We start from the raw sequence: 15,951 nt of genomic DNA, 5'->3' as shown, positions 1-15,951 counted from the left end.
GCCCTGATTCTAAGCATACCATTGGTCGATGATTGACACGTCGATAACGGCTCGACTGAGACATGCATTAATTGAGGGCTGGAATGTTGATGCTTTTTGGGCCTTGGGGGTGGAATTGTCTCACTCTCAAGGCATAGAAAATGGAACAAATGCGCCGCGCTTGCGAAGTTCTATTGAATTGGCTCACAAATATAACCGTATTAGATGAAACTCAACATATTTTTCAATTCAAGAAATCATAGCCTTGCATATTACTCCTACATGCTACCAAGGTCCCCTGCTACAAGAACGCCAATCAAATGCATTTTATACAAGACCATTTCATTTACTTTCGTTCCGCCGGCCTTCCCCTGTCCAACAATCCGTTGATGATGATAACGCCGAAAATTGTAATCCGCTCCTTTATCCTGCGCCCCTGTTTGAACAAATGTCCCCTTCTCCGAGTACCGTTAGGCACTTTATCTTTCAACCATCTCCATCTCAAACACATGTCCATTCCGCAAAGACGCACCATCTAGCACTTCTATCCGCCAGCACTAGACCTCGCCAAACCCCCCTTTCTCCAACTTTAATGATGGTTTCCCAAGTCCCACCGTCTCCTTTCTCCAGCCCTTGGCTTGTGCTTTGGACCTTCTCTTCCTTTCTCATCAATCTCAGGACCTTGCCACCAGGAGACTGAATTGCCAATTTTGCAGGCTTCTTGGACGTATACGCACTAGACGTGCTGGGATTGGACCCTGATGCCGCTGATTCTGTTGTTGACATTGCCGAGGAGGGGCGCATGAATGGGATTGGTGAAGCCCCCCAGGATTTGATGACGATGTCGTAAGTGAAGATGGATGCTGTCGGACTGCGAAGACAAAAGTGTTATTCAAAGCAAGGCGTTGGCATTGAGGTTGTGCAACGTAGAGATCGTGGCGTTGAGCATGTGGTGTTGGATGCCGAGTCAAGAACTCATAAGCTGGATTATCCCCAGTATGAATGATAGGTAATGCAAAGGCAAGCGGATGAGGAATGTCTTTGATGGAATGCATGAGGCCACGCTTTCCAGCATAGACCTTCAACGTTCCATGTCCCTCATCACTGGGCAGCAGAGCTTTCACAGTATAGCGCTTTTGTCCTCCAATCCACTCGGCTTGAGATAGGGCACGCTTTTTGATGACGTCCCCACTTTCGAAAAAGTCACCATCTGCATCGCGTTCAAATGCTCGTGCTTCGACCTCTGCCACACATTCAATATCGGAAGGAACGGTGAACTTGATATGGATGAGTTCAAGGTCCTCAATGCGAACAAGGCTGGTATCGTAGTCGGCCATGTGAAGCGCATTCTTGAAATAGGGCGGACAAGCACATGGCAGGGCAAGTAACACTTCGAATGCCATTGGTGGGCACAAATGCTGCTGTTCATGTTGTTCCGGAATGTGAGTCCAGCATATTTCAGTCGGCCGGGTCAAGAACCACCAGCTTTCGGCTAATTGCCCCCCAGCACTTGAATACTGTCCTCGTCGGGGATTCGAAGGCGATGCAAGTGAACAATCCATCATTCTCCATTCGCCATCGACAATGACAGCATTCCAAAAATGATTCGGACGAGGCATAACCCCTAGTTCGGGGACTTCTCCGGGGGTTTTGAGGTATCCGCAGACAACTTCTGCATGAATCCCAACAGCCGCACACATCTCCAGAACGAGAACAGCCACTTCTTCTGCACAACCACGTTTCGTTTGGATGACTCTTCTGGAATCGGGGTCACTCTCGAGACCATCCTCCCAGTTAATCTTCTCACTCACCCAAGTGAAAATTGCCCTTAATCGTTGGACATCGCTTCGGTAAGGTCGGCAGACGAATCCAGTAGCCAGGCTGACAGGATTGGTCATTGGTGGGAGGCTATTGATGAATCTTGAATTTTTGTCGACGAGGGAGAGGTTGACGGCATGGAAATCTGTAGGTTCAACCACAGGGTTGCCATCAGCACCTTCGTCTCCTTCACAGCCCTCAAAGAGCTCTTCAACTGGGGATATAGCTGGATGATCCATCATCTGACATCTCTCCTTCCTCTCAACCCGTTCAATTCTGCTGAGCGTGTTTGATCGATTGACATCGCGTCGCACTTGAACCCAGTCGATGCCTCCACCTCCAAGACCCATGTCATTTGCTGCATTGCTACCATGGCCACTATGACTGTTCCCAAATCCACCCGCTATAGAAGTAACCCCATTCGACATCTTTGAAGGAAGCGCGGGCCTCGCCGTTTCACTGACAGCTATACTACTTCTTGCACTCGCAGCACCGGTCTTGGCTGATTCGATAATTTTCTTGAAAAAACCACTCTTCTTGGGCTTCGGTGCGACTAGGCCTCCAAGAATACTTCCCGACTCGTTTGTCGACGTATGCCAGCCCGATTGAGATTGAGGTCTGCTCGCTCCTGAGGCATGACTACTGTGGTATGAGACTCCCGAGGCGCTCCCGAAATCTACTTGACTGCCACTCGCACCTAAAAACTCGTCTCGTCGCGACCCAAATGCACTCCGAGATCGACCATGCAGAGCTTCCTTTCTCCTTGCCAAACTGCCAGCACTAGTTGACGAGAATCCACTAGCGGAGGGTCCACTCATGATACTCTTGTCAGTCAGTTGGGTACTTGCGCTCACATCTGTTGTAGTGCTCCTGGCGCCTGAGGAGGAGGACGTTGAATTAGTTTTCGTTGTGAGTGTTCTGCCCAGTATTGATCGACCAACCTCGTAAGCCGATTTTCGGTGACGCAGTTTTGGTTCTAACTGAGAGTTTCCTGCCATAGATTTTGGGCGGTCATATAAATTTTTGGGTGGTACGGCGGGACGGTTATCGTAGCCATCTCGCGGCCGGGGACTACTGGTGTGCATTTTATTTAACCTGTCTTCCATCCTTCGGACATAGTTACTCAACTGGGGTGGTGGTTGATCCGCTACATTCCGTGACTGAGATCCACCTATATATGGTTGTGGCACATTATCGTCGTACTCATTTTGGGCACCAAGTCCTAATGCCGTATTTGGTCTTTGGGTATCGTTTCTCTTCGCCTTTATGTAAGTCTGATCAAAAGCCTCAGGAGACCACGGGTCTAGCGGTTGGTCAGGTGTTGCCGTTTCCCGAGAAGCGCCCATATCATAAAGTGACGACATTACATCGTCCATGGCGGAGCGAAGCGGGGAAGGAGTTAGTCCGGTACCTCCAGGGGAAGGCGGACAGGGAGACGTTGCTCGTGGAGTGTGATATTCTTCTGGTCGATGATAGGAGCTCGTGGATTGATGTGGGGTGTGAATTGTACGATGCGGCGGTGGGGGAGGTGGGGGTGATGACCCAATATCAAAGTCCGCTTCTGGTGGTGTAGGTTCCCTAGAATAGGCAACATATTGGAAAGAAGGAGCGGGAGAAGGAGCCCGAGAACCGTAACTGCTATGTACTGGAGGAGCAGGAGAAGGCGCTCGAGATATATAGCTGTTGTGTCTAGGAGGAGCAGGAGAAGGCGCTCGAGACATATAACTGTTTTGTCTTGCAGGAGCAGGAGAAGGCGCTCGAGACATATAACTGTTTTGTCTCGCAGGAGCAGGAGAAGGTGCTCTTGAACCATAACTGCTGTTATGGTATGATTGTGGGGCTGGGGATGGGGCTCTCGAGCCGTAACTGGTGTGGCTGTATATTTGCGGGGCTGGAGATGGCGCTCGAGATCCATAACCAGGAATTTCAGGTGAAGGTACCCGGGGTATACCATCATGAATACTCCTAGGGTTTGTTGACGGGGCCCGAACTACTGATATGCTCTCCTGCTTCTTGATCTGCGCTCGCCTTTGAGCTGCTGCATCAGGAGCAGCATATGCCGTGAAGGGTTTCCGAAAGGCCTTGGTTTTTGTCTTCTGAGGTGGCTGAGGATTGAACGGATTCGGACTTGGGGAACGGTCTGGCATTGGGCTCGATGCTCTGCTTGCTGGCTGGAAGCTATCGTCCAAGACTTGCACAAAATTCGAAGGGAACAACCCCATCATCCTCTTATCGCGCCGTAGCCGTCCCATCCACCAACTCCCATCACCCGCGTTTAAACATTCAATAAGGTCTCCTTCCACGAAGCCAAGGTCAGATTTGTTTTCCCCACTGAAGCTATAGATAGCTTTCGTCCAGCTTGGCCAGAAGTTAGTATTGAGTTTCTAGATGTAAAAAGAGGGGGATAGGGGACAAACCAGGGAAATCGTGTAGGTAGACTGCCCGCGCTTGCCATCTTGGCGTATGAAGGAAGGTATTCCCAGCTATGTTTGGATGAGGGGCAGTTTGATGGATAGCGGGAACATTTGATATTGGTAATTCGCGCTATTCAACGCGTTCGAATTTAGCAATATGGATTGGAAGGCATGATCTGGAGGTTATGGTGCACAAACGTTGGGATTATGGAGAGTTGTGGATTGCGGAAGAGAGAGGCAGAAAAAGTGCGTACTTGGCCTTGGTACTCTGATGCCGGGCGCTACAGTACAGGTAAAGCATGAGGAAGTCGCGACTGCCAAACAACGCAGAGCTTCAGTGGTTGCCCAGCAACCGTGGTAGCATTATCGGCCCTGGAAAAACAGTTCTTCCACCTATTTCAAGGCGCTAGACAGGCTCGACAGGCACCTCGGGCTCGGGTCCGCTTTCCAGGATAAGCAGCTATCCCTGTACCTGCAGCAGAGCAGAGCCCTCCCTCGATCTTCTTGTCTGAGGTGCTGCACCTTTCACCTCAACTTGCCAACTTTAGAAATACCCATTCTATTCCATCATCTTAACAGCTGCATCTTTGCCATGCTTGCCCCTTTGGATAGCTTCACTTTGAATTCCCACACATCTTCGCGCGCAAAGTCTACGTGAAACCTAGCACGGACCACTTTGCGATTAAAGCATCGGCAGGACTTTGTTTACTACATGGCCCGGTCACTTAGACAACAAAGTACTTGACTTAGCCATCAACTCAGCTCCTCTTCCCTTTCTTCACCACCCCAACCCAATTTTCCACCCTCCAGCATACGCAGATATGTCAATTGAAGCTGGCGCAAGCCAATACACAGTCCTCCATGAGTAATTGGACCCCTCGCCATTTCTGGAAGTTTGGAACTAACTCACGTCTACAGATTGGGGAGTGGGAGCTTCGGGACTGTTTATAAAGCTATCGACAAGACAACCGGAGAGATAGTAGCGATCAAACATGTCAGTACCTTTCAGGCTCGCCAATTGACACAAGCTGACTTGAACCAGATCGATCTAGAGTCTACCGACGAGGATATTCAGGATATTCAATCAGAGATCTCGATTCTCAGCAGCTGCACCAGCCCGTACGTTACGCAGTACAAAGCCAGTTTTCTCCGAGGCCATAAGCTATGGATTGTGATGGAGTTTTTGGGTGGGGGGTCCGGCTTGGACTTGGTAGGTTCAGCTTGGATTCTCTAGCGGGAGATATACTAACATCCTGCAGCTGAAACCCGGGAATCTTAACGAAGCCCACGTCGCAATCATATGCCGGGAATTGCTCCTCGGTTTAGAATACTTGCACCAGGAAGGAAAGATACACAGAGATGTCAAGGCTGCAAATGTATTGTTATCGACGAGCGGAAAGGTCAAACTGGCAGATTTTGGTGTTGCCACACAACTCACGAATATCAAATCGCAACGAAATACCTTTGTTGGAACTCCATACTGGATGGCTCCAGAAGTCATACAAGAGGCGGGGTATGATTACAAGGCAGATATCTGGTCTCTTGGTATAACCGCTTTGGAATTGATCAATGGGGGACCTCCACACGCGGACGTACATCCTATGAAGGTCCTGTTCCTGATTCCGAAACAATCCGCGCCTAGGCTGGAAGGCTCCCAGTATAGCAGAGATTTCAAGGACTTCATTGCGCAATGTTTAGTTAAGGATTGCGACAGACGACCTTCAGCTAAGGAGCTCTTGAGGCACAAGTTCATTCGATCTGCTGGTAAGGTCGAGGCTCTCCAAGAGCTGATCGAGAGAAGACAGTTATGGGATGGGGCAAGAGAGAGACCTTCACACCCAAAATATTATGAGGAGACATTGTCAGTTCTCAATCCCACCAAGGCCACGTCTACTGCTAACATCCACAGACATACAATGTCCCCCAAGAATGACCCAGATGAGTGGGTATTTGATACGGTCAAGAAAGCCACAGTGGCGGCTAGAAAGAATACTACAAAGCGGCGAAAGTTATCAGTCATTCATGCGAACGGCCAAGGTCTTGCTTCTGGTGCCGAGGAAGCCCTGAAGAGACTTGACATCAAGGATGCCCCCTTGGATTATTCATCACCCCCACCTGCGACAGTAATACGAGGCACTGTTCGCAGGCAGCCTTCAGTCGTCCTTGCTTCGCCGACCAAACCCCGCCAACCGAGTAGCCAGAGGCGGCCTCTTCAACCAGACATGAGCTTTGGTAATAGCGCATCCACGGTTCGCGTTTTCCGTCGGGTATCAGACAACTCTACCGCGGCTCAAGTTGACTCCGATATTTCGGTTCCTGGAACCACACGTGATGAAAACCGACCCCCTATGGCAGAAACCGTCACGAAGGACGCAATTTATGGCAGGCGTTTATTCAACAAGGTCATAGATCCTTCATTTCAAGAAGTGCATGCTCAGACTGGCAATCAGGCAAAGCGAGATGCACTTTCACGACTCGCTGATGCATGGAGTGCTCTCGATGCAATTGACCCCGAGGGGGAATATCAATTAATGAAACTCTTACTTGAGAAAGTGCAGAACGACCCGAAGCTAGCAGCACATTTATCCCCATCGAAAACCACAAGCCGAGATGGGACTCCACAAGCGTCGCCTCAAAAATCTGGAGCGAAGTTGGTTCTTGCGCAGAACAATCCTCATCTCAAGAGCCACCGACGTCGGCAATCAAGCATGTTGCCTGAAGATCCAAAGGAGAAACTTGCCAACCTTCCTGGTCAGGCAATACCGGGAATGGAGCACACGAAGCAACTCGCGGATGTTCTGTATGGACGCTGGGCAGGTGGATTACGCAACCGCTGGCCAGGTGCCTGAACACCCTCATCATTTCTCGGCGCATACACGTGTAAAACTACCTTTGCGGGAGTTGTCCAAAACGCTTCTAGTCTATTCTCGATTTGCATAAATATGGTATACAATCACATAGACGGAAGTAGAAGTGGGGGTGGAGGTGGTTTGGCACTTCGCCTGCTTGTTTGTAGGCCTATTTTGGGGTTCAGTGTACGAACTTTGGGATTTTCATGATTCATGATAATGTTGTTCTATTATGCTTTCTTTTTGTGCATGTGGGAGGATGTTTGTATAGTAATGCCGAGCTTATATTAGGAAACAATAATACTTGCGGTCATATTCATTTCCATTTCGTGATTTGTCTAGAAACGCTTCCTACTGACTTTCAAGCTCTTTATAATACTAAAGTTTTAGAGTGTACATCTGCCAAACAATAAGTAAAAAACAAGTTCTCGCAAGGTCTACAGTATCCTCTTACATGCGAATTTGCGGGAAGAATAGGCGAAGAGGTCCACTTTCAGCATCTCTCCTGACCTTACCACATTAGAGGGTGGATATCAGAGAATAACAATGAAGATAATATGACATGATGGCTAGCTACTACCTAGGTAGGCTAACCCAACAACAACATTACCTATTAGCCCAGGTACCCCATCAAGTGAAAACACGCGTGAGCGTTAGAAAATTCAATGAACGTCAAGACTATCACCCAGGTTATATGGCAAGACCCAAAGCATTTTAAAGTGATATGTTGCTCGAAGTTTTGCTGTCTAACCTTTAAGCGTAGCTTTCCCTCCACTTTTGGAAGCAATTTCAAAGAAAGGGGGGTGGGTCATGTGACAAGACTGGCTGTTAAAGACAACCATCGAAGATTGGAAGGCAATACGGGGAAAAGTTTAATGAATCAAGGAGAGATATCAATACAACTGAACGCAAATAGTATCTGATTCTAGTCTAAAGCGAGAGATAATACTATGATAGAGGGTGGTTATGCCTGCCTTCTCTCAGTGGATTTTGATTACGGGCCCGATATTGGTCCAAAGGTTTCATCGTCTCCAGAAATCCCTTTCAAGCAGCCACTCCAACGTTGTAAATATGTAACCTTGGCCCTTATCTCAAAAGTATCAATCAGCCTCTTAAGGATCTCACATCTATCCTGGGCTCTCCTTCTAACCCATCCTGCCACTTTAGTGTTCCTGTCTTCCTGTCCAGCCTAACCTTTCACAAGCATGCAAATATCGCCCTGGTAAGTCCAACGGATGATATACTTCAAACTGGTTGCGACGCATTTGAGGTTGACGGGTTTCTTAAAGGGGGTTGTGCAGTTATTCGCGGACAACATATCGGGTGGTAGTAGTGTGTTCTTCGGAGTTCTTGTTGCAAAAAGAAAACAAGTTCCTCGACAATCTCATGCCTCGAAATGGGTCTAGCATTGCGTTGGTGACTGCTGTGAATAGATGTAATTATGTAAAACAATACTTAGCTGAGGTCTGAGAGGATGAAGAAGAGGAAATTTGGCAGGTACACAAACTGTTCCAAGCGATCTGCGAAGAACCTGTGCTCCAACAATATTGGCTTCAACATCGGCGAATCCTAATGGGGTGGAGCCCATTGCTCTCCATAACAGTTCCTTGGAAAAACCGAACAATGTCTGACCTTCTTCTGTCTTCCGCTGACCGAATCAGTCCGGGAAGACTAGTGTTATGAGCAATGGGGTTCAGCGTTACCCAGTACAATGGAACTTTAGGATAGGGAAAAGACCCGTGTTGTAAAGTGGAGTAAACTTGCAGATAAAATTATTATCATAGACAGTCTTGTCAGCTCCAAAGTCCACGCACTCCTACCTTATGTTTGATACTGTTCATGATTCAGGGACTCCCGAGATAACATTGCAGGGAGCCGACAAAGTGGCCGAGGAACTATACAAACCTGTGCCCATGGGTACCATGTATGTCCCAATTGAAGCTATGTCAACCCCTTCAAGGCAAAAATGATTGTGTCCCTCCAGAAGCAATGCGGAAAAGGGTGTATATAGCACGTGACTATTCGCTAGATCGCTAAGCGAGCTTGTTGACAATACAGCCCACAGAACCTTTGAATTTGAATTTCTTCTCCAGATTCACCGACGAAGCCATGTCTCACAAAAGCCCAACGGACGCGGAGTTGGATCACAAGTTGACAGACAGTGATGAGAGGAGGATGAAGTTTGGGAGTGATTCCATCGAATACGATGATGAGAATGAGGAGCTGAGAGAGTATGAGGCGAAGATGCAGATGCAAGCCGAGTTGGCAGCGTCACTTCCTCTCCCGGAGAGCCACGATAGATCTATGGATAAAATATGATGATATCCCAGATGAAGACGCGTCGCTGGCGATGTCTGCATCTCCACCCGATCGCTATCGACAAGAGGCTACGGATAGAGACGTGCAAGCCGTCGCGGTAGCACTGTCAACACCGCAACCTTCGACTGAAGTTGATGATACGGAGATGGTAGTGGGTGAGCAAGCCGACGCGGCAGCGAGCCTTCACCCGTTTCCCAATCCTATACCTACAGTGCAGGGCTTCGGGACACCTGAGTCGATTCGACTCCCACCGGCTCGTGGGCCAGTGCAAGTTGAAAAGGGAGAGCCTGCTGCTGCCATCACCAAGAACAGGAGGAAGAGGATCTTCCAAAACGAAATCAAATCGGATGACCTGGTATGTGGTCATTGTGATGATAACAAGCATGGTGTCATAAACTGTGTGCGGAATCCAGATTTTGAGGGCTTCATTGACAGTTGTCCAATCTGCAACGATCATGCTCACGAGGTGATGGATTGTCCAACCGAACAGAGTTGTTCATGGAGTCTCTCATCTCCAAACTGGCAATAAGCAACACCCGACTGCGCACCAAGAAAGCCAGATTCACAAAAGCTGTTGAGGATGCATTGCATGACCGTTTTGGGGAGGATCTACCAAAGCATTTCAAGTTCATGAAGTTCCTTAAGCGTGCCGTGGCATCGATCAAGAAGCCCCGCGGCAGCTATGGTCCTGGTGTAGATGGTTTCATTGTAGGTGATCTCACTGCTATTTGCGACGCTTGGGATTCATACGCGACTGCGAAGGAGAATAAGAATCTGGCACTTAAGTCGATAGACACGACAGCAAAGGCGACCCGTAATTCTGGAGGAAGACCTTTACCTGGAGAACCTTCTCACGCTCAAGTTGCTCTCGGCATCAAGAAGGATTGGATTCTTCAATGTCGTCGACAGAAGCAAACGATGCGCAATCAGATAGCTCAAGAAAGTCTCGATAATGAGCATGACTCGCCAGTTGGAACAAGGGAGAGCTAGTCTCAACAAACAACGCGTAGTCGAAGAAGGCAAGATACTCCCAAATATGATGATGACCTCTTTAAGCAGACCGAAATCAACCAGAGACGCCTAGACAATCGGGGTTCAAAGAATAAGCCGCTAGCTCGGAACAGATCGACGCATTTATCTAGGATAGTGCACCTCTAAATGCTGATAGCAGGCAGGCAAGAAGTGTGGTGAATATTGACTCGGTTTCTAATCCGCCAGCTTCGGTTTCCGCGGCAGTGTCTGGGCATGCAACCGCTGGAGTCAAAGCAGTCAGATCAAATGCGACGGAATCATTAGCAACTGTTATTTCCCCAGGTAAGACTACGCTCCCATTCACATCGATATCCTACATCTGGCTGGTCAGATCACCACCCCTTTTAACTTTGAACGTCAGAGAATGTCGTCTAAGAAGATTTGTATTCAGACTAGGGGGATGGTAAGGGAACGATTCCACGATGAGTGTATCGCGTCCGAAGCTGCGACTGCTGCTTGGCTTGAGAAGAAGCCTATGCCAGTTGAGTGATGAGCGAGGGTTTTCGTTTGAAGGATGGGTGGGGTGTCGGAGTCAATATGAGGTTGTGCGAGGATACGCTGGGGTGGGATGATGAGAGATGCTGAAGAATTGTGGTATCCTGCTAGCAAGCGTTTACCTTTATTTTACCTTTATACAACTTAATTTTCATTCTCTGATACACTTTTAAGCATATTATACCGTGATTTTGCCATCTGCAATATAGTGAAACATTTTTGAAAGCAATCCCTAAACACTCCTTCCACGTTCAAATGAATTGCAAACAAATATGCCTCGATATCAATCTATAGGTCCCAAGTTTCTTGCCCAGGGTGAACGTAAGCGTTTTCCCATCCATTTATGAGCATCGTACTGACAGCATAATGTCTCATTCGCCGAGAACCCCTGAATTCTCACCACGCGATTTCTATCAACAATACAAGCCGCCCTTCCATCACGAAAGCAGACACCCAGAAGCTTGCCACCGCCATTGATATCCTAGCGAGCGAGATTGAGAAACTGCAGATCTGAAGACCCAGACAAAGGCATTTGGAGTCATCACAAAAGGCTTCCAGGCGCGGTGCTGGCAACGTGGCGATGCTTCCAATAAGCATTCGTATAAGCTGAAGAGAGAACGCTGTGACGAAAAGCCCTCGTCGACGAAGCCGCATACTACACACTGGTCATACGGGAGGAACACTTGAAGGCTTGAAACGCGTATGATATTGTATGAAATGCCACTGCCCAATTACACACTAATCAATGCTTCTTAAGCAGACGTCGTCAATCTGATTGGAGATACCAGGAGGAAACTGATTACCTACACCCGGAAGGAGCAAAGGCAGAACGTGCAACGAGCAACGAGCTGGATATATGTATGCTAGTGGATGTATAGGGAGGACATATACAGACGCGATAGGGGAGAAGGAAAGCCCGAGATGGAGGTGAGAAAGTCGTCGAAGATGGCTATGATTGACGCATATGAAAATGTTGTGGGGATTAGCTGGGTTAAATATCCTGCCATTTCATTCGTACTGTCCACAACTTCCCACGCGATGATACAACGAGATCTCTATGATAGCAGTCGAAGTTGTATTGGTGTTGTCATAGGCGGGAAATCATCAATACTGTTCATCATAATATGTATACATTTTAACAATCCGATGTTCAAGATGTCACTCCACTCCATTGATTGAGTCATGTAGTATGCTGAAACTGAAATACATTATCATCAATCGGTGACAGACACTGCCAGCGATCATAGGAGGAAGTTCCTAAAGCGTCAGAGACAATATTCGGTGCGATTCGCTTAACATCCATCCCAAAAAGTCAAGGCGCGTCTCCTCGCAACGCGTGCTCCTCCTCGACCTCGCACTTACAACTGCCACGATTACAAAATGGCAGACAATAATGACTCCATCTTGCCATTGCAAGAGGCAGATCATTCGATTGACGGAGTTCTCGAGACGCACAGTGCCAAAGCCACAGAGCTGTGGGGAATTCGGAGCCAGATACACGACTTGTCAGAAAATCTATTCGGCAGAGAAAGACTTGCCTTTGCAGAGGTAGAAAAGGTCCAGGCAGCTTGCAAGAAGACCAGCAAAGTCCTGAAGCAAGCCACGGAACGAGATGAACGTATAGCTGATTACAAACCAGTGCTCTCTACTCTAGATACGGCCGTCGCGGGCGTCCCTGTGGAAATCGAGCAAATCCTTGAGGCTGAGGTTGATTCACTACCCCAGGAGGTCGTAAGTCAAGCTCTTGCCATCATACTTGCTGCATCAAAGGACTTGAAGTCCATTCGTGACATCTCTCCAGGTGTTCGAGAAGCCTTGTTCAATCGGGAGTTGGAATTTGCCCAGGGCGAATACAAAAAACTCGAGCAGGTCAACCAGAATCTCCGCAGTCGAGTAGAAAATTTGGCCAGGCAAGTCTCTGATGGGTTGGAGAATTGTTCTCGCCTTCAAGGTCAGCACAGCACAGACATTAAAGGGATTCAAGAGAAACTTGAGCAGAGTACCGCGAAGGTCACTGCGCTTGATACTCAGCATAAGAGAGACGTCGCGGAGCTCAAGCAAAGTGCCGAGAAGGTTACTGCGCTTGATACTCAGCACGAGAGAGACGTCGCGGAGCTTAAGCAAAATGCCGAGAAGGTTCAGGAGCTCGAAAAGTCAAAGTCTGATTTGGAAATCCTCCAGGCCACCGTAGGCAGGAATGATGAGACTATCAAGTCCTTGCGAAGGATCTTTACTAGGTGCTTCATCGATTGTAAAGATGATGCCAACACTGGTCCTGGTCCTGTATGGGACGAGCTTGCTACCATCCTTCACGCGCCCAAGAAGGTCGAGATGGTTGGTGCCTCCCTGCAGAAACTTCGCATCTGGCGTATTCACGCACGTTTCGAATCGGAAGGGCTAGGAAATCTGACAGAAGGCGGCACATTGTTCCTTGCATGCCAGCTTTATGTGGTGATCGACTGCGGAGCTTTTACCGAGAAGATTACGATTGATCTAGTGGATGACCTCCTATGTAGAGTGGATACATGCCAAGATGACTATGTGATAACTTTGCTGGCACATTGTTGCCTCAAGTTCACAAAAGCAGCTTTGGTAAACTCTTCTGTTCATATCTTCTTAGCAATATCCATTTCTCAGCTTGCGAGGGTTTTGACAGATCGTTTCCCCCAGATTTGGAATCTGTGTGGGATTACGGAATCTCTGGTCAACCATGGCCTCAGTGAACAGATCCAAACTCACAGCGATTTCCTCGGGAGATTCCAGCAGTCATTCTTTAGGACCAGCGAGTCGCAGGAACTAATTGAACAACTCACAAAAGAGTTCAAGGATGATTTGGTTATTCATGATGCATTCTGTCTCATTTCCAACCCCGATTCCGATTGGATTTTGACTATCAATGATCAAACAATTTGTTTGGTGGCGAAATCGCTCGTGTGTCGAGAGTCAGGTAACTATGAAAGGTTGTGTTATTGGATCAAGGGACCTGCAGGGTGTAAATTCCAGGACATGGAGTTTTATGTCCCTGAGCCTTCACCGGCTGTGAACTGGTGGATGTGCTGTGTAGTACCCAAAATGAAGCTTGGGGACGATGCTATTGCACTTCTGAAGAGGATTGAAGATGGAGAGGACATTTGGGATGGGTTGTTAGACTATGTCTATGAAGCAAATGTTGATGGAGGTGGTGGAGGTTGAATCCGGTGTTATGCGTAGTGGGCCGAAGGGCTGAGGCAATATGGCTTTGATTATGATATGCACTTTCAATTCCACACTGCTTCCTAAACAACTTTGTGACATGATTCTCCATCGCAGCCCTCGTTGTCCATATCCTTTGAGCTTATGCAGAATCCCTCTGTTATTCCAAAATATTCGACATCAATATGATATCAGCCTTCATTGACCTTTGCCACCTCTTCTCATCGCCTCGAGGCTGCTCAATTGCCCCTTGCCTACTGTCCAACGCTGTTGCCAAAATATGCATTATTGTGTATTTGGGAAGCGAGATAGAATCGTTCGACATAGATTGTAGAGATAGATAATACGAAGTCAGCCTAGAAAGCGTGTTAGAAGTAACTTGCTGGATAAGGGAGGACATACTGAATGAAACGCGTATTCTGACGGATGGAGACTGCTTGTATGCTGAGGGCTGTTGACATATTATCTCTCACAAAGCTAACCTTGTCGTGAGGCTTCTTAGAAGGTCCCTCTAGTATCCTGTAGAGACGCAATTGGCCCTGTCCCCGTAAAAGAAATAGCTCCTATCTTTATGATAATCTCTATTACCTTCAGTATCCGATATATCAGGGATAAAAGGCCCAAGCATCATAACAATCGGGAACCTCCAGAAATCGTGGTATATACTCAGTCCCCCATTCTCCGCCAGGCTCGGCTGTAAATACAGCTTTACAGTATTCCCAGTAATCCGGATACCAACCCGATTGATGCCAATCAATGATAGCAATAATGCGACAGGGCTCATCTGTGGACACCATAATATTGCTTGGATGAAGATCAGCATGAGTAAAGGTAATTGGCGAGTCGTCTGGAAGTAAGTCCCGGAACGGATCAGGAATAAGTGAAGGGTCTGGCCAGTGGATTTCCTTCCCTTGTTTGGTCAGATAAGAGAGCCAGTCATGGAAGTCTTTAACCAAGGCAAATGGGCCGGCGGGAGGTTTTGTGTTATCCGTGAATACGATATCTAGGAGAGGTTGGCGGTTGATATGACCTCCAAAGCAATCAGTTTAGTGTTTTAACGGCGTTTTAAATAAGAAAAGAACTTACCAAGAAACTGATTCTTCGGATCCTGTTGCAAGTTACGCAGCTCTAATAATATGGCCCGAAGCTGCTCACAAACTTTTATCCTCTCTTGTTTTAAAAGCGACTCCCATCTGTTTTCCAACGTAACGCCCTTAACTAGCTCCATATAAATAAAAACTTCGCCCCCTTCTTCACACCAGCCATACACTTCAGGAATAGGTACTTGGGAAGGTAATAGCCGACGAATCGCCCAGAGATATTGCCCCTCCGCGATGGTAATCTCTTTTCCATATTTGACAAGAAGGTTTAGAGCCTCGAACCGAGCGGGTAGAGACTCTCCCTGGTGCTCAAAGCATTGATTGGTGCGGACCATGGCAGGCGAAGGCAGAGAGCTATCTGGTCCATTTTGTAAGAAATATGCAGATTCTTTGAACACGACCGATGAGCCTGACGGAAGCATCCCGACGGAAATTTTGTAAGGACTGTCGTCTGTACCCATCGTGTATAGTTGAAACGATACACAACTTTGACTGACAAGAGCTTCGATAGTTTAGTCCAGATATGACTTGAGAGTTGTATTATCAAGCCAAATTTCGTGTCAGGATAGGATTGATCTTTCAAAGGACCATAAAATTAGCGATAAGCCACTAGATATCATAATATATTACGTAATCAAGGCGGTAAACAATCACCCAAACTCCTTTGCCCAATTCATGTCTTCGCAGCATTGAAAATCCAAGAACTTCATGATATGGGCTTGAAAATTTTGTTCTTACTTACGTTCTATCCAC

At 47.6% G+C, this 15,951-nt stretch overlaps 3 protein-coding genes across 3 annotated transcripts; 1 reads left to right on the top strand and 2 right to left on the bottom strand.

Annotated features, from left to right (window-relative positions):
- Positions 1 to 480: 480 nt before the first annotated feature.
- cyk3 (cytokinesis protein) lies at positions 481 to 4,252 on the bottom strand (the record flags this gene model as incomplete). The annotated part of the gene is made up of 3 exons (XM_031152327.1): positions 481 to 850; positions 955 to 4,155; positions 4,215 to 4,252. 3 exons carry the CDS (start codon positions 4,250 to 4,252, stop codon positions 481 to 483), a joined length of 3,609 nt encoding a protein of 1,202 aa, XP_031002731.1.
- Positions 4,253 to 5,032: 780 nt separating this feature from the next.
- On the top strand, positions 5,033 to 7,060 carry svkA_1 (Serine/threonine-protein kinase; the record flags this gene model as incomplete). Its single annotated transcript, XM_031152326.1, has 3 exons — positions 5,033 to 5,076; positions 5,130 to 5,421; positions 5,471 to 7,060. 3 exons carry the CDS (start codon positions 5,033 to 5,035, stop codon positions 7,058 to 7,060), a joined length of 1,926 nt encoding a protein of 641 aa, XP_031002734.1.
- Positions 7,061 to 14,258: 7,198 nt separating this feature from the next.
- Positions 14,259 to 15,659, bottom strand: LHYA1_G007396 (uncharacterized protein; the record flags this gene model as incomplete). Its single annotated transcript, XM_031152325.1, has 4 exons — positions 14,259 to 14,454; positions 14,501 to 14,617; positions 14,765 to 15,128; positions 15,185 to 15,659. The coding sequence occupies 4 exons, from the start codon at positions 15,657 to 15,659 to the stop codon at positions 14,259 to 14,261; spliced, it is 1,152 nt and encodes a 383-aa protein (XP_031002735.1).
- Positions 15,660 to 15,951: the final 292 nt, after the last annotated feature.

This window comes from Lachnellula hyalina, assembly GCF_007821495.1.
Source record: "Lachnellula hyalina strain CBS 185.66 chromosome Unknown contig00154, whole genome shotgun sequence".
Taxonomy (NCBI): Eukaryota; Fungi; Ascomycota; class Leotiomycetes; order Helotiales; family Lachnaceae; genus Lachnellula; species Lachnellula hyalina.
Note: the sequence above shows the minus strand (reverse complement) of the source record. Positions and strands in the feature narration are given on the sequence as shown.